At 36.1% G+C, this 18,413-nt stretch overlaps 1 protein-coding gene and 1 non-coding gene across 3 annotated transcripts; one reads left to right on the forward strand and one right to left on the reverse strand.

Moving 5' to 3' along the window:
* Positions 1–241: 241 nt before the first annotated feature.
* On the forward strand, positions 242–313 carry TRNAQ-CUG (transfer RNA glutamine (anticodon CUG)). The gene has a single exon. It is a non-coding gene; the product is annotated as a tRNA-Gln (tRNA).
* A 265-nt stretch (positions 314–578) lies between these two features.
* On the reverse strand, positions 579–16,891 carry LOC140830827 (trafficking protein particle complex II-specific subunit 130 homolog). 2 transcript variants are annotated; one of them, XM_073194325.1, is made up of 21 exons: positions 16,679–16,891; positions 15,807–16,036; positions 15,447–15,628; positions 14,923–15,106; positions 14,277–14,367; positions 13,548–13,708; positions 13,204–13,293; positions 12,938–13,099; positions 12,539–12,600; positions 12,189–12,279; positions 8,210–8,373; positions 6,368–6,566; positions 5,428–5,973; positions 5,126–5,338; positions 4,595–4,979; positions 4,413–4,509; positions 4,242–4,326; positions 3,797–3,986; positions 2,863–3,158; positions 1,069–1,159; positions 579–990 (listed from the first exon to the last, which is right to left on the reverse strand). In XM_073194325.1, the coding sequence occupies exons 1-21, from the start codon at positions 16,737–16,739 to the stop codon at positions 815–817; spliced, it is 3,756 nt and encodes a 1,251-aa protein (XP_073050426.1). In that variant the 5' UTR covers positions 16,740–16,891; the 3' UTR covers positions 579–814. The 2 variants fall into 2 exon arrangements, with proteins under 2 accessions (XP_073050426.1, XP_073050427.1); XM_073194326.1 differs by having other exon boundaries at positions 15,807–16,023; positions 16,679–16,888.
* Between the last annotated feature and the right edge of the window lie 1,522 nt (positions 16,892–18,413).

Consider the following 18,413-nt stretch of genomic DNA (forward strand, 5'->3'; position numbering starts at 1 on the left):
TATATGCTAAACTGATGGTAGTAAATTAAAAATTAAACTACGCAAAAATATCATTTTTTTAAAAAAAAAAATCTGTTTAATCCTGGTTTTTAAAATATTATTTTAAAAATGATAATATAATCATCATTTTTAAAATAATTGTGTGACTTAATCAGTGGAGAATCAAACTGTCAATTGCGCCACTTAAATAGATACAAAAACCTATAATAAGGATATTAAATTTCCCCTTCCCTCACAAAACGGTCCCATGGTCTAGTGGTGAGGACATTGGACTCTGAATCCAGTAACCCGAGTTCAAATCTCGGTGGGACCTTATCATACATTTTGTACTTTTGCCATTATTTTTCCAAATTAATCAAACTAATTTAACCAACTGATTTAATTTCAAACTTATTTATACTCCAAACCAAACTGTGCACACTTTTTAATCATATTATATCGTTTAGAAAATTAAAAACCACCAATTATTTAAGAAATAATAGATTCTTCAAAAACCAAACGAGCGGATTCTTTAAAAAGTTGAGTGGGTTTAATTCTTATCTTATAGAACAATGACGAAGGTTTGGAACAAACGAAACTGAAGAAAATCAATTGCTTATGTTTCATTTGGAAAAATTGTATACAACGAATCGATATTTCCGAGTCTCCACTGTATCCTACATGCAACGCTAATTGAATACACAAAAACTGGACTGATAAACTAAAGATCATGAATTTTTTTTGAACAATATCAATGCAACAACATGAAAATCGAAGAGATCAACACACTTTGTAATACTTTACATCATATGGTACTTACTAAAGAAAGGCGAGATCAAGCAGGTATACATAAAGAGGAACTAAGTGCAGGAGGCAAAACACAAACCAAGTGCGGTCCTCGTGGATTGCAGCTTATATTTGCTTCTTCTACGTTTGGCAAGCCAAGTTGAGGAGGGTGAACGTATCCAGCCACCAAGGGCAAGAACAATATTGAGACCACGATTCTTGAACCTGAAGAAAAAGATGAAATGTACGAAGGATGATCTATTGCGTAGAGAGGCAGGGGGGCCAAGAAGGATGTGGAGATACCTTGTTTTGTGGAGAGTGAAATGTATCCTCTTTTTCTTCCTGCAATCATCCAGTTCTCAGGATTAACATTGACTTCGTATAACACCTCATCCTGTCACGGGAAAGAAAGTGCAATTTAGTACGATTCCAGTATCATTTTATTTGAATATAGGTCAGTTTTCTTCTGAGTTATAATCGCTAAACTTTGTCATGTCGAGGAATTATATATAAAATGGAAAATGCTGTAAATTGCGGGAAGTGGTGGCAACTGGCAAGGCAGTCAGTAACCCCCTACCGCCTAGGCACCGTGGTAGGCATATGCAATTAAATAATGTTTATGTATAAAAAAAACTTCATACAATATAATACAATCTAGGCAAAGTGCAAATAAATATATAAATTTAAACTAACTAGATAAATAAGGTGGTAGCCAATAGCGGCGGCGGCTGGAGGTGGTTTGAGGTAGGTTGTTACGTTCACGGGTAATGGAATAGTTATGGGGCGATTTACAGAAAATTCACCACTCGCAAGATTGTGAGCGTATTTATGAGATTTTCGCCCACGTCTCGCTATTTTGATAATCGTGGTTGAAGCTCGTTGAAGAGAGAACCTCACGATCTCCGACTTTGATAGAAGCAACAAAATTCAATGCCTTTATTTCTCAGCTTCTGATAGATATATACAATGTTTTTGACAATCCAAACTAAAGGATAAGAATCTCTATCCCAAGATAAAAACCCTTATCTAATCCAAATGATATCTTCCTAACTAATTGAGATAAACTCTTATTTTAAGGAATTTAAAAACAAGATAAATCTAATTAGGGGTGGGTACGGTACGGTATACCGTACCGAACTACGATACCGTATACCGTACCGAAAATATCGGTATGAAATTTTTTCATACCGATACCGATACCGAAAATTCGGTATACCGCATTTTCGGTATGAAAAAAACTCATACCGGTATCGTACCGACACCGAAAATTTTGTCGGTATACCGAAAAACCGTCGGTATACCGAAAATATTTTCGGTATACCGACATTTTTTTGGTATACCGAACTTAAATCTAAAAAAAATAATAATAAAAAATTATTTTCGGTATTTCGGTATATACCGAAATACCGAAAAAAAATTATTTCATACCGATACCGATACCGAAAAGTTCGGTACGGTATGATACCGTACCGAAATTTTCGGTATACCGATTTTTTCGGTAAGTTCGGTATTTTTTTCGGCACGGTTTTTCGGTATTTCGGTATTTCGGTATTTTTTCCCACCCCTAAATCTAATCCTATTACCTAATCCACCACCTTGTACCTCCCATGAGTATAGTATGCCTTTGATAAACAATATCTTTTGAAGTTGTTGGGTTGGGCTCGGCCTTTGCTGGTGGTGGACTGATCGTGACACAGGTGGTGACTGGTGGTAGAGAATACTTGAAACCAAAAGCAAATATAAAGAGAGTGAAGGGTTTTTATTATATCTAAGGGTTTTTAAATTAATTGATTTTGATTGAGCTTTAAAATTATTTGACTTTAACAATTGACTAGGATTTTAAAATCATTGACCGCCTCGACAGCCTGCTGGCCGTTGACAGCCTATAGAGACCACCTTGGGCGGTCGAGGCAACCAACAACATGACCAAAGATAACAAATCATCACAAATGAGACTCCTTGCTACAATATGTCATCCACCTGGTGGAATAAATCAACTCATCATGGCAAACATCAAATGGTAGCCTAAGTAGAATTGCAACGAAAGAATGATGTTTTAGCCTTGAATATTTAAGAAAAACATCTTAAAATACTCACAAAGTCAGCAGCACCATTCACCATATTCTTTAACCTTTCAACCCTCCATTCAATGGTCACAAATTGTCCAACTCGGAGACCGCTTGAAGGGAGAGGAAGGAAACCAACAGCAAGGCAAGGGTCCAGCACTGGTCTCTGTAAAGTAAGGGCGCTCCTAAAGGTGAAGAATAGTTGTTCATCAGTACCAGATTCTGAAAGTCCATCAGCCACAGGGGTGTGAGCTCCAAGCTTTCTAGATCCACAAATTTTGTATCTGATATTTAATATACTATCTGGACGCAACTCCTTTGTATCATCTGTAAGGAGAAGATGTACTAGATAAATAACCAAACAAAGCAGTAGTAGACCATGTAAGAAAGCTATCTCTGACATCTTATACAAAATTTTGTATAGTTTAGGCAAAAGTATAATTTTGTATAGTTTAGGCAAAAGTATATCTAATCATCACATATATTATTTAGTTTGATCAAGGAAATTTCTGAAGTGGCTACTATGAGAAGCAATGAAAGGTTCTGATGATTTAATTAATTAATTTGTTTAAACTAAGGAGGTCTTCCATAGAACAAAAATGGTGCCAGAGGTAAGGGTTGAGTGGTGACAAAGCTTTGTAAGGTCGGGATAAATGGTCGATACCTAGCAGGTACAATAACCATTCAATCCGTGATATTCCTGTTTGCTCCAACTAATTTCAAGTTTCAACATTTTTATACTAAACAATAGGTGATGATTTCTTTGAAATTTTGAAAAACTTGTGTTCTCCAAATGTCTGTCTATAACAATATGAATATGGTGCAATGTGTGGGCAACTGAGAAGGATGGATCATATCTTCTTGTTGACTGCAGATGTACGATAACCCAGTACTTCAGTTAAACCAAAGAGTTGAATCGAAAGGGATATCAAACAAATAGCGAAAGGAACCAATGTTAAATTTACCATTGGTCGATGTGTCTGCCAAGCAGATGCTAAACAGCATTCCAGCTTTGGATTTAGGAGAAACAATCAATGGAAAGAACCTGGAGACTGGTCTTCCATTGCCTTTGCCAGTATGATCAAAGCAATCTTGAAGGTCCAGCCAAGCATCATGGACGGTAAGCGAAGCTTTCACCTGGGACTGCAGTATGACCTGCACAAAAAGCAAAAACTTGGGAGAAGAGCATGGAAGGTACATTTCTTCACAATCCTTTCGTATAAGTCAAATAGAAAAACCAGACTTTGCCCTGGTTTTGGAGGTTAAATTCACATGGTTGTGCGCAACAAATAAAAGTAAATGTGACATACAACTCCATTTGGTGTACAAAAATATGAAGAATGTAGTACAAATCCATTCGTCTACAAATTTAAGAAGGTGACTGGTTATGAAAAATTGTGCGATAAATACCTGCAAAAGCAGAGTACCCTCATCGCATTTGTCTATAACACGTGTACTCACATCAAAAGGATCTGTAAAATGCACAGCAATTGTCCTGTGATTGATCGCAATTGGTTTAGACTTGACTCCAAATGTTTTGGAAAAACATAGAAGAATTCGGAAGGCAAAAGAAAATGGTACTTTTCAAATGTCTGGTTATGAGAAACTCCAAACTCAAGTTTCAGAGCTATCATCCTCAAACCATCCACTAAACTCTGTCCTTGGGGTACAACCATCCCTATCCAGATATGAATTAATATAATAGTGAATCTTAACCATATAAGGATCTTTTAATTTCCCATAAGTTAACGCAAATGACTGACCAGCAGTTGCTCCCCTAGCTATCCCATCACTAACAGCCTGCAGTGGAATCCATAAAACTGAAGTAATGTTGCTTGCCCAATCGGGTAACCTGATGTTGCCATCTTCGAGAGCCAATTTATTGACTTCAGCTCCAGTATGAGAAAGGCAATACTCTGGATCAGCCATGTTGGCTCTATTCTGTGACGCTTCTTCTCTGTGCTTTTCTATCTCAAAGCCATGAGCCTCCTCAATCCTCAAGCCAGGACCAGTGTCTATGTGCAGTACAGCACCCTTCAGAGAGTAGTTAATTGGTGTAACAATTATTCCAACCCACTGCAATTCATTCATCAGCAAAGCAGATGAAATAGCAGCAGTAAGATCAACCAAAGGCCTTGGTTTTGCCACCTAGACAATAGCATAAAGTAAGTGAATCTCTTAGGTAGAAAGCAGAAAAGGTATATACAGGTAATAAAAATGAATCACGTTTCCACTGATAACATCTCCAATTCAGAAAAAAAGTATAATTTCAATTTACATTCACAATGTGATACCTTCAAGATTGGCCTTGTTGGTTTCTCGTAACTCATAAAATCGTCAGTGTCCACAGGGCCAACCCTTGAAAAACTATGAGATCTGAAATTTAATTGACCGATATGTCCTGTGAGAGCCCCCAATACATAGGAACCAGGTTTCTGAGGGGGCACTGGAAGGGTGATTGTATTCTTCCCAGGCATTAGGACGATAGCATCGGAGCTCTTTATTGCCTACACATTAAAGAGTAAATAAAAATCGTAAAAGATGCTTTATTATTACATGACATCAACGAAGTTGGATTGTCAAACAGAACAAATACCTTGGCTCCTTCATCGGTATTATGTGTTGCTGTCAGCGTAAGACTAAGTGATTCAACAGTCATATCATCTGGAAATCCACTCCACAATGTTACAGAGAGAATACCAGGGTCCCCATCACAAAGCTCCAAAGCAGGCCCTGGATTGCCAGAAAATGTTATCAAGGATGAAACATCTAGGGGCACAGGGTGCTCCATTTCACCATGAGCAAGACGGACGACTTCAGATTGAAATGCTTGTCGCTCTTTTAATGAGAATAATCCTTTATCCAACGACAACAATCTCACACAAGAAGATAAATAGCCAGCTTGATCATTCAGTATCTTTTGACACTCTGCCAAATTTGGGAGGACTTCTGCCAATAAGTTCTCCCATCCTTCACCCGCATAAAGTGCACAAACTTTCTCATACAGATTTGCCGCAATATCATAATTTGAGCGCTTATGGTAGACCACAGCAATTTCACCATCAAGGACAACCCCATGTCTCTTCCACCACGAATTATGGTAATTATTTGCCGCACCTTTTGACAGTTCCAAATATTTTTTCTGAAATGCAAGAAGCCCAGATCGCACAAAAGATTATACCAAAGAAATGAAATGAGAATCAACAAAACCAACAATAAACTCACCCTAATACAAAAATGACTACATAATGTTATATCTGTTTAGGCAAATATGAAATCAAAAGATGAGAAGCTCTTAAAAGATTAAATAATGGAACAAACTCCATTTCCTTGAGAAATAACAGCTTCCAGTTAGATACATATCGTAACTTAAGATTGGAAAAGAATATCTAGAACTTAAGTCAATGAAATTCAAAATGTCTCTGAGCATGTGAAAGTAGATGCGCACAAATATTTAGAAGGAAAATCAGAGAAAGAATGTTGGAAGAGGCTTCATCCATTACTAGGACAGAATAGTGAATCCTTCAAGTCACTACCTCAAATTCAGCAACAGAAGAAAATGATTTCCACAATTCAGCATCAGAAATTGTATTCCGTAAGGCATGCTCAGCAGCAACATATATTTCAGCAAGCCTCATAGGCCGGTCAATTGTACCCTCAAAATTGCCAGGTGAAGAAAGGGTCCGCGACATGGATAAGGCATTCACTTTTGGCGACGGGGATATTAGTCCTGAACTGCCAATGAAACTCAAATTGAAAATGAGCTAAAAAAACTCAAAACCCAAAGGTAATAAACTTCCCATACATCCAATCCCAGTAGAATGAAACAAAAAACCAAAAAAAAAAAAAACAGAGAGATCTGTGCATCTCACACAAAACATCCACATTTCTAATTCCATATGTAACTGTTCATTTTATGCCATCATTGAAATGGAAATATTTTCTCATTGGCAACTTACTTCTAAAATGAATGAATTTTCCAAGACGAATGACGGAAAGACTAACTATCAAATAAATCCAAAAACGAGTTGAAGTTAATGTAGAGATTCAAACATTTAGAAGTGAACAAAGTTCTAGGCATCAAACACAGTAACCTTTTTCTTTTGCGCATATTAAGTAATAACAACTGATTTCCAACAGCGATTAATTGCACTTATTGGACTTGCATTAAATCTGAATGGGCACCAGTTAAAAAGGGTTACAAGGAATTATAAGCCCAACTGAAGAATGCAATCCTAGATTATAACGTCACATCATATCAAATACCCATGTCAACTCAAGATTCTGTATTCACCGGTTTCAGTTCCAAGTCACTATATCCTAAGGCGCAAAGGAGGTTGGCAATGCCACATCCAACAGCTATAGCTATTCACAAATGCCAATGCCAACTTTAATAACAGAGGCGATATCATCAATATTATACCCAAACTTGTTTGTATTCCCAGGGGATGCCACTTATCATGGCTCTTAAGTACCGACAAGGACCAGTCAAAACCAAACATGCAGTGTCTTTCCTTAATAGTCTTTTGGAATTTATACTTGAGATTTTCCAGAGTGCTCAGAGGGATCCTAAATTCCCACCGCGAACATTAAACACATAAATATTATTCCCAAACTTGTTTGTATTCCCAGGGGATGCCATCAAGGCCAATATCACTTGACATGGCTCATAAGTACAGTCAAGGTCCAGTCAAAACCAAACATGCAGTGTCTTTCCTTAATTGTCTTTTGGAATTTACACTTGAGATTTTCCAGAGTGCTCAAAGGGATCCTAAATTCCCATCTCGAACATTTAACATATAAATGTAGAGCTTCAATGAGGATATATTCAAAAAATTACCTAGAGAACAAATGCAATTTCTGCATAAGATCCAGACTAAATAAGAGTCTGTATCCATTTTCTTTGCATGTTCCAATTCTAAAATAGAACATTGTAGGTGGTGCCATGGTATTTGATGAGATGAACACATAAACCAGAAATAGCTATGTAGTTCGGGAGGCATAAATGTCAAGCAGCCAATAGAGTAACTTTAATTGATGATTAATGTTGTGGACCATTCAAAGGAATAGTCTATCCATTGATGGAGTTGATGCTTCAATGGTAATTTAAGGGGTAGAGCATTAACTTTAACAGTTATAGTAAAATGTATTTTACAGGGAAAAAACACAAGAAATTATGAACCAATTCCTTTGATTAAAATCTGGATTGTAGTTTGGTTTTGCCAACACACAAAAGGATGGCATTCAATTTCAAAAAGAGAAGTTCAAATCATTGGGTCAAACTAACCTCTCTCTTTGATCTTTTAGCCACGTACGTAAAGGAGAAATATGGTTAAGCAATTAAAATTATAGATGATCCAATATTTGAGTTTAGTTACCTCTCCACGGCATTTGGACGAGCATCAAACAATTCAAACATATTTCCAGCAGATAGAGAAGCCCTACGACGATTTGCCTCACGCAGAAGAAGAGATGGCTCGAGAGGCAGTGGCCTCCTCTGAATGTCAAAGTGTTTAGGCCGTGAAGTTTCTTGAAGTATCATCTATACAAACAAAGTAGAAAGATTATTAAAAGTAAAAGGCACCAAAATCACTAAAACTTTAGCATAAACAACTTCTCGAATGTTTGCTGAAAAACTTGTGAATGGTCACAGAAATTGGATGGGTAAATCAGGAAAAAAAATTGAGAACAACAAGTAACCACAATCAAAAGTAAGAAAAAAGTGGCAAGGGAAGAAAGGCTTCACAATAATTAAACAAGCCTGAGAATGAAATACATGGTGCTTTCATAAGAAGTCCGTATTTTCAAAACAGAACAAGTAGTGGGAATCTGTTTCAGCAATGAGTTCAGAAATCCTCATTTCAAAGCTCACAAACATAACTGTTCTAGAGTCAATAGTTTTTTTTATAGGAAACATTACTTTATATAATAATTAGATTGTTTTACATAAAAAGAGGATGAGTGATCCGCGGATTAAAAGACACTAATACACTTTCGTCAAGACATTACAAACTTCCAATCCCTAGCTACATCGGAGATAGCCACATGACTGAACTCTTTGATCTTTGTTGTCGACGCTGGAACCCTGAATTTAAGCACCTCCCATACTTTATCGATCGAGGCACACGAGTCGTTGAATATTCTGTTATTTCTCTCGAGCCATAATGTCCAGAACGTGAAATGAACGATCATATAACAGAATCTCTTAATTGTTGGCCCTACTTGAATTCCGGGCTCTAGAATGAACATATCTTGTGCTCTTCTCGGAAAGATCCAAACAAATCTCAGCTCTTGCATCACCTTAATCCATCAACCCCTTCGACCAATCTAACTCCCTCAAGAACGAGTAAAAGCGAAGATAACTGATTAATCTCCTCCTCACGGAGAGATCTACGGAAATGCAAGTCCCAAGAAAAGTTATGTGACGAAGAATCAAAAGAAGTAAAATATGAAATAGGCAAATTACGAACCAAAGATAGCTGAAACAAAGAAGGGAACAAATCCCGGAAAGAAGTTTCCCCCAACCAAATATCCTCCCAAAACCTGATTTTAGTCCCCCCTCGAACCACTAGTCTCAGTAGTCGGTGATAAGTCGGGTACGATGTAGAAATGAACTTCCACGGACATCTAAAAGTCACATTCTTAGCCAACCCTGCATCCCATCCATTGTCTTGTAACACATACTTACTCTTTATTACTCTTTTCCACAGCGTATCACTTTCAACGTTGAACCTCCACCACCATTTTTCCATTAAAGCTGTATTTCTCAAGCATATATTCGCAAGACCTAATCCACCTTTCTCTTTCGGTCGACAAATTTTTCCCATCTAACCATATGACAATGTAAATCTCCCTCATTCCCATCCCACAAAAAGTTTCTCATTACTCTCTCCATCTCCCCCGCTACTCCTTTTGGTATCTTGAAGAGAGATAAGAAATATATAGGTAGAGCATTCAATACCGAAGCAATCAAAGTCACTCTACCCCCTTTAGACAAGAAAGCCTTTTTCCAAGTTGCCAATTTTCGAATGATCTTAATCTTGATAGGCTCCCAAAAAGACACTTGTAGAGGATTACCCCCTAGAGGAACTCCCCAGTATTTTATTGGCCATTGTTCCCTGCGGCACGCGATCCCCTTTGCTATATCTTCCTCCTTCATTTGTTCTTGATTTAAACCCAATAAAGCACTCTTATCCCAGTTGATCCTCAATCCTGACATGTCACAAAACTCCTTCAAAACTCTCACCAAAAAGCCCAAGTGTTCCTCCGTGTTCACAAATAGCGTATCGTCCGCAAAATGTATATGTGATACTTCCACCGGCCACCCTATCTCGGCCCACTTGGTACCCTCCGATAAAATTCTCTTCTTTTGCTTTGTCAACCAACCTTCCCAAAACATCCACAACCATATTGAAGAGAAATGGTGATAAGGGATCTCCCTGTCTAAGTCCTCTATATGCTTTAAATTTCCCCCTCGGTCTCCCATTAATCATTACCGAAAACGAAACATTGGACACGCATCCTTTTATCCATCCTCTACATCTCTCCCCGAACCCCTTTTTCTGTAAAACAAAATCCAGAAAATCTCATTCAACATTGTCATACGCTTTTTCAAAATCAATTTTCAAAACCCACCCTTTCTTATTTTTCTTCCTCCCATCTTCCACCAACTCATTTGCAATCAAACAACAATCCAATATCTGTTTTCCTTCGGTAAATGCATTTTGAGTTTCTGACAATATATGTGACAACACTTCTTTCATCCTTGTAGCCAACACTTTTGCTATGATTTTGTATAAGCTCGTTGTGAGGCTAATTGGTCTGAAATCTTTTACCTTCAACGAGTCATGTTTCTTTGGTATCAAACATATATACGATTCATTGGTCAACCCATTTATGATCCCCCTTCATCAAATTCTGCAAAAACCTTCATTAACTCTTGTTTGACTGTTTCCCAACAATCCTGATAAAATGCCAATGTATAACCATCGGGCCCCGGTGCTTTCACCTGTCACATGCAAACACCGCTTTCTTAACCTCATCTTCGGAGAAAGGTTGTTCTAATTCAGCTCTCATATCTTCATCGATAGTTGCTCATTCCACTCCTTCAATGCCAAATCTTTTCACCGATCTCTTACTGTACAATTTTTGGAAATAATCGACAATGAATTTAACAATTTGACCCTCATCCTCTATAACCCCTCCATCATCCATTTCCAATTTAGTAATCATTGCCTTTGTTTTCCTGTGGTTTAGCAAGCAGTGGAAGAATTTTGTGTTGCGATCTCCTTCTTTTAACCATTTAATCTTTGCTTTTTGATGTAACATTCTGTGTCGTTGGCATACCAACTCTTTCAACTCACATTTAATTTTTAATTTTTCAACCGCCCCTTGCGCATTCTCCCTCCCCTCACTCTCTATGAAGTTGGATACATGTTGATAGTCATATACAGAAAATCGAAAGCTAGAGGATTTCACGGTTTGTCAATGCGATTGCAATTGTTAAATAACACAAGGACACTTGTTTACTGCATTTTGTTAATTAGATTAACATAGTATATTAATAAATTAGGGAATCTCATGAAAAGCATGATTTATGAATTGAAATTCAATCATTAGAGAAGATTCAGGGGTAGGTGAACCGAGATCCTAATAATTGTTTATATATTATTTTCAGTCTAATTATTTATGTTGCATTTGTTTGGTCTTTTTACTTCATTATTAATTTAGTTTATTAATTAATTCAATTATTGTTTTAATTAACTAAAGAATTTGGCTTGAGGTAAATTGTCTAATCAATCTATGTGGGATCGATACTCGTACTTTGTACGCTATATTATAACTTAACTCGTACTCTTCTGATTCACTCGAACTTAAAGGATTAATTTTATTGGGAAATTTATGGTGCAAGAAAATTTAAATCAGAAATCTGTTGGTTAAAGGGAAAGCATGACCTATTTCACAAAAGACATACATTCATGCAAACTACAAAGAAAGACATTGCAGTCAACAATGTCAGATGCCATCTAAAACACCCATCTTCGTGAAATTTTCACTCACTAGAAATTACAATAACAACTGCATTTAACATAATTCATTTTCAAATGATAGTTTCAAATTCCAAGCTAAAAGAGCCAATGTGGAGGCATCTGGAGATGATCATGAAGTCCATAAAATGTAAGGATATATATTTTATTAAAATATTAAGTAATTTTTTCCATGTTCAGTAGTAAATGCTAAAGGAAAATAGGCAACTTATTATTATGATTGTACTGAGCTATCTAAATGAAAATTAAAGACAGTAGTTTACTATGTTCCCCGCTGCAATTTCCTCACTTTCCATTCACTGAAACTCACCTTTTCTTTTGCAAGCACCTCAGATGAAGCATTGGATGGAAGTGAAGGCCAAACTCCTGGCTTCGGCCACGGTAACGTGCTAAGTGAAGCGCTACTCATAAGATAAATAAGACAAATAATAAGCACATGTCAGAATACTTAATGGTGGTCGAACAGTTCGTCTTTATTTCCGCAACACTACTACTATTTTCCATTTCATGTACACTGCCAACTAGGAAATTACTATTCCATATGTGAGTAACGATCCAATTCATCATTATATGCCAACAGAATGCAGTTATATATATTTTATTCTTAAGTGGTGGGAGCTAGAACCAACTAAATTATATAATCACAAATTGGGAAAGTACCTGTTGACCGGACTTGTTTCTATATCTGCTCCATAGCCAATTAAGTATGCTAGCCTCATAAACTGCCACAGCATAAGTGCATAACACACTTCAGCAGACTGTTCCATTGATCTTGTAACAAGAAATTATAAAATAAATTTTGCACTTCATTTTCATTGTAGTGAATTATAAATCGAATATCAAAACTGTCCACAATATATGCATCAAGATCTCTCTCTCATGCAAACTATTACACATAGTAGAGAATATGGGCAAGAAGTTGCAAGTGTCATATAATCAAATTTTATAGGCACAATCCTTAACTATGAAGAATATTACATAGAATATGGGCCAAAAAGTTGCTAGTGCCAAACAATTAAATTTTATACGCACAATCCTTAACCATGAAGAATATATTACCTTACTCCGGCATAAAGTATAAAGTTCCCCTTGAACACGGTAAAACTCCTTCTCCACGTCAGGTGTTGCTAATCCATCTTTATAATGAGCAGCAGTCGCATCAATCACAGCCAAGCAAGCAGTAATTACCCATACTTCACGCATACAAAAAGGAAATGTACTCTGAAATAACCCCCATAAATAGGAAACTCAGTAGGAAAACTTCCCTTCAGAACAACTATGATGAGACTAAAGGAAAATACCAAGCAGAGGTAAATGGAAACTACCTCATGCACTGCCAATGCCTTTGAAAAGCTAATTATGAATGAATAACCCCTTGATGCAACCTCAAATGGACGACTTAATTTGAAAAGTAACTGGAGTTAAGTGAGGCAACAGCAGAACACCCTCAGAACATTGCAAAGAAAGATAATTTATTTAAGTCTAGGGCTCTAGGAAATTAAATTAAATGCACAGGGGCAAATACAAATAATGACTGAGATAATATTCAGAATGCGTGCAGTATTTTACAGTTAAAAATCAAATACGTAGATTTTGAACAATTTTTAAAACAAAAATTAAACAAGCTACAACAAAGCCTAAATAAAAACAAATCATCAATCTTTCATACCTTTGCTTGACAAGCAAAGAGGTATTGCCTGAATTCAAACTCTCTAAATGTGTCATCTTGAACAATCTGAGTTAATGCCTTTTTCCCTGGGTCAAGAAGAATAGCTTGATCATCTTCTGGCTCCAATCCTCCAAAATCCCTTCGTCTTCCAACCATATTAACTATAATGCACAGATATGCAAAACAAAGTCAGGTCATACATCTAGACAACTACATAAACTGCAATCAGAACTAAGGATGATGGAGGAGCACCAAAATAACAGTAGAAATAACATGTAACACACGGAGAAGACAATATTATGTGCAAAATGTAGAAAGAACTCGAGTTCATTTTACTAGAGCAAGCAAATAAGCCTAATGCTGTGTTTAATTAAGTGAACCATAATGTCAAAATAAGGAAAGAGTTGGAAAAAACAAATGTATAATCAAAAACATGCATGGATAGTTCAAGGTCGGCTCCTTTTATTATATATTTATGTTCCAAGACCATCAATGTTAATACCTTCATATGTAAATTACCATTTCTTTTGCGAACAGTCAAACAGTACAAGAGCAATACTATCATTACATGACACATGGAGAATGGATCTTCATAAAAGAAAGAATAAGAGCCTAAGAAACACGTCAATGATGACAAACTATTCACTAAAATTTGAAAAGAAAATGACTCGTAGAATCAATATCTTTCCACAAAGCAGTGTTAAACAAGGTAAAAAGCTCGTTGGACACCTGTTTCTAAATAGCAAAGTTCCAGCTCATCGTATTCACGCAATGCATCTTCATGTAGATGAGCAATTTCAAACATAAAAGCCAGACTTTCCTGTCAACAGAGATGGAATACACATGAGAAATCTTGATATGAAAATAATATCTCAAAGTTGCTCCCCGAAAATAGATACTGAATGCCCGAAAAAAGTACAGAAATAAATACAAGAGTTAATTAAGTGATTGGAAAGGAACTCATACATTCCAGCAAAAACTAAATGGTTATTTATGACAGATGTCAGGAGTTAGACAGGCAAAAGACTATCAAAATTTCTTTGTTTTTATTTGTTATGGACCAGATTATCCAATTTCTTCTCGATCATTTGAGCAAGGGGAAACAGAAAAAGCGACTATTGATTCAATGATCCATTTGACCCTGATACAATTAAAGTTTCACTATTTAAGGAATAAGGGGTAACCAGCGAGCACTGCAGATTTCCAAATTTGTGATGCTATATATTTTAAATCTTCATACAATTGCAGCCGAAGATCGAAAGACTAATAGACACCCTCAATTTTTTTTATTATGTGGAAAAGTGGAAAACAATGGATAAGCAGTATGCTTGAATCATTGCCTTCTTCTAACAGTAAAAATAGTTATCAATTTTACCTTTAGGATAAAGAAGTTGCAGAAGTTCCAAACTGGCATGAATCGCATTTCACTGAGCTTTCGGATTTCCTCTTCATAAAATTGAATGCGTTTATCAAGTGTGTTTCTGATGCACTCGACGATTTTGGCCTCCAAGCCATCCCAGAAATTTGCATCAGGCCCGTGGATATCTAGTTTGCAGCACCTAAGTGAAGCATTTGAAATCAGATCTTCACATAGCTTATTATAACCATAGTCAGCTATTATATTATTTCCATTTTACTTAAGTTCCAAATTTTCTTACAAAACACCAGTATAATACAAGAATGGGATTTAAAACAATCATGATACAATTTTGATATTAGTGATAGAGAAGAGGGACCATGATAGTGAAGATCAAATATTTCGATGGAAAAAATTGTAAACCAAATGGCTATTACAATCCCAGAAACAGCCAAATGTCAAACGTAGCTGATGTAAACATTTTACTCAAATATAGAACACAAAATGCCTGGAATTTCACAATGGCGTGGTAGAACTATTACCTTTCCCTTTTCTTCGAGCTAAAATCAAGTTCAAGTTTGGCATACACCTTTTTGGCCATCTTGGTGGCCTGATCATTGTGAGCCGGTGCTTTAGACACATAAACAATAAACCATTCTCGTTCATCATTTTGAACTATCAGTTTCAAGCGTGGTTTAAGAATGTTCTTAAACTCGTCAAGATCCTAGACAAGAGCCAACAATATGAAAAATAATCATGACCGAAGAAAGGATATAATCATGAACAGAAAAAGTGTAAGAAGAAATGATAGCAGTTTCCAGTGAAGGGGCATAGACCTAAGCTAAGAGGAGGGTAAACATATTTACCTACTCAAAGGAAGTAACAGAAATTGTAAGAACTACCTCACAAGTAACAAGAACGATTGTAGCATATGGTTCCCGAAACCAAAACAACGATTGCTCTTGTGGAAACCGACTACGGAGTCGTGCATCAGTAGTCAATATGAATTCTGCGGGTAGTTCATCGACCATAACCGGATTGCGGGTTTTATTGTTCAGAAAAACACTTCTAAATGGTAGCCGTTCTTCAAATCCCTTCTTGATGACAGGCCACAGGTCACTGAAATCCTCAACTACGACAAAATTATGAGATGCTTGTAAGCCAATGACACGAAATGCAAAAGTTTCTTCCTTTACTAGTAAAATTTTCAGTGACTTAACGTGAATGGGGTGTCTGCACTAAGAAATGGTACATGCAATGACTCAAAATCAATCTGAAATATGTACCAACTCTTGTAAAAAAAATACATGTTCCTTCGAACCACTAAAATAAACACCTCCACCACAGGATCTTGACCAGCATTTGTCCAATCGTTCAATGTGAAGCTGAAACTAAGTTGATTCTTAACTATCTTGTTACCACTAAATCTGATCATGTGATGTCACTCTGTGCATATAACTTTCAATATCAAATTTCCACAAACTAACAGCACACATGCTACATCTAGAAAACCTAAACTGTCCTAAACCCACGAATTCGACAAAATAAATACTAAAACGAGAAAATTTACATCATCGGGACAAATGCTTAATCAAACTTCCGAGTGATCGGTTACTTAGCTTAGAGCAATACAAAAGGAAGGGAATTCAATCACTCAATAACGCGAATACTAAATCATTGAAACTAAGAAGTGTAAAATGGAAAGCTGGAACAATGATTAGGGTCACACTATCGTATGGCCAACTACAAGAAACAATTATCGCCGAAATGTTACCGGCAAGAACAACGTGATCACAGGTCTTGATAATCTGATACTGAGGTAAGAAAGCCGCCATTTTTATCAATCTGCGGCGACCTTCAGTCCATCGATTGAGACCAGGATCCGTAGGCAAAAGCACAATCAAGCAGCAGGAGTGGGTGTTGTTTCCCTGCGAACTGGAGTCGCTACTGATCTCGCTGTGGTTTTGTAAAATCGCGGTTCATGGAGCGACCAGAATATTTATTTTTATGTTCTAAATAATGGATATCAAAATATTTGGATTTTAAGTCGTAATTGTCTTTCTTTTATTTTATATTAACTTATTTCATCTCTTGACATGTTGACGATCAAAATCTATATTTTTCGTGTAAACTATACTATAAATCTACACGAATTTGCATCGATATTGGATCGCGGCACAAGAAAAAGTGGCCGAAATTTTTTTCTCAACAAATTATGTGGTGGTTGAAAATTTGCTTGTTAAGGAGAAGAGGATTTTGTGTATATTTTTCTTGTACGATTATGTTGCATATTATCCACATTTAATAATATATTAATAAAAAATATATATTGGTCCAATTCTACTATTACTCCAATCTTAATCTCAATGGCATTCTTTTATTTTCATTAATTAAAATTCTCATATATATAATATTAAATAATCATTATTTAATTTCTTAATTATTTGTTAATTAATTAATGAATCAATTAATCAATTTTATATTCTTTCAGGATATTTCATGATAGTCATGTACATATACTAGTCTAAATTACTAACATTATTATTTAATTAGTAGATTCTAAATTTAATAAATAAATAATTGTGAACTCATTACAATCTTGATCGATAATCAGATAACGCCGGTGTGTTGATGATAAAATTCTCGTTCATATGATTAAAAATTACAAAATTTTCCACTGATTCATTTTTTTCACTAAAACAGGTAGTTCAACTCTCCACATTTAAACAGCTAACTTCCACATCTTCTATTATATGAAATCAACTTGTAAACTTCTTTATCAGCAATATGTTTGATCTCCATTAAACTACAGTCATTAAAATCAACTCATTGAACTTGACTATCTCAACAGAAACACATAATCCAATATTTGTGTTACCCTCAATGGTTCAGGGATACAGCTAGCCGCGAGTTCACAACTTTATGTGATTCAAAATAATATTTATTCTTATTCGAACTTATGCTGATTAGCCTCATTTTTTTCATCAGCTCCTTCATCAAGAACTTCAGAACTTAAGTCTTATTGCACTCATCAGATCATGATAAGAACTCAAGTAGCATCGTCTCATGATCTCTTAGGTATTACTAACAGTGTGCAAAAACCTTAAGTTATGGTTAGCGTACAGTACGGTCCATTCAACTCATATAACTCAATTCAATATACAATCATTGGTATATCGAGAGTTGCAAATGAATTCAATACCGATGTGATATTTCTTAAAGTAATAATAGTAGCATCTTTTGTTCAACTAGAAAAACACATTTTCCTAAAGCACGTGTCTTTCTCTAGTCATATACTTCTTAAACTATTAACTCATCTATTCACATAGGATATTTTCACCCATATTAGAGCGGTGAATCACCGACTACAATGCATTTTTTCGTAGGTATTTCGAAACTACACACAACCTCGTCAACTGACGACCCTCAATGGAGTTGGTAAACGAATCAAAGTGAATGCTAGTACGTAGAGCTTCTACGTCGTTCAGGGTCAAAGAAATAATGGTGTA

The sequence above is a fragment of the Primulina eburnea genome, chromosome 4, assembly GCF_022965805.1.
Source record: "Primulina eburnea isolate SZY01 chromosome 4, ASM2296580v1, whole genome shotgun sequence".
Classification (NCBI taxonomy): Eukaryota; Viridiplantae; Streptophyta; class Magnoliopsida; order Lamiales; family Gesneriaceae; genus Primulina; species Primulina eburnea.

Bases quoted from the DNA above. Each gene is read 5' to 3' on its own strand.
- LOC140830827 (XM_073194325.1), bottom strand. From the start codon at position 16,739: ATGGCGGCTTTCTTACCTCAGTATCAGATTATCAAGACCTGTGATCAC. The intron at 13,294-13,547 runs GTATGAAAGATT...ACTTAACTCCAG, and splicing joins TCTTTGCTTGTCAAGCAAAG to TTACTTTTCAAATTAAGTCG. The intron at 13,100-13,203 runs GTAGTTTCCATT...GGGTTATTTCAG, and splicing joins AGGCATTGGCAGTGCATGAG to AGTACATTTCCTTTTTGTAT.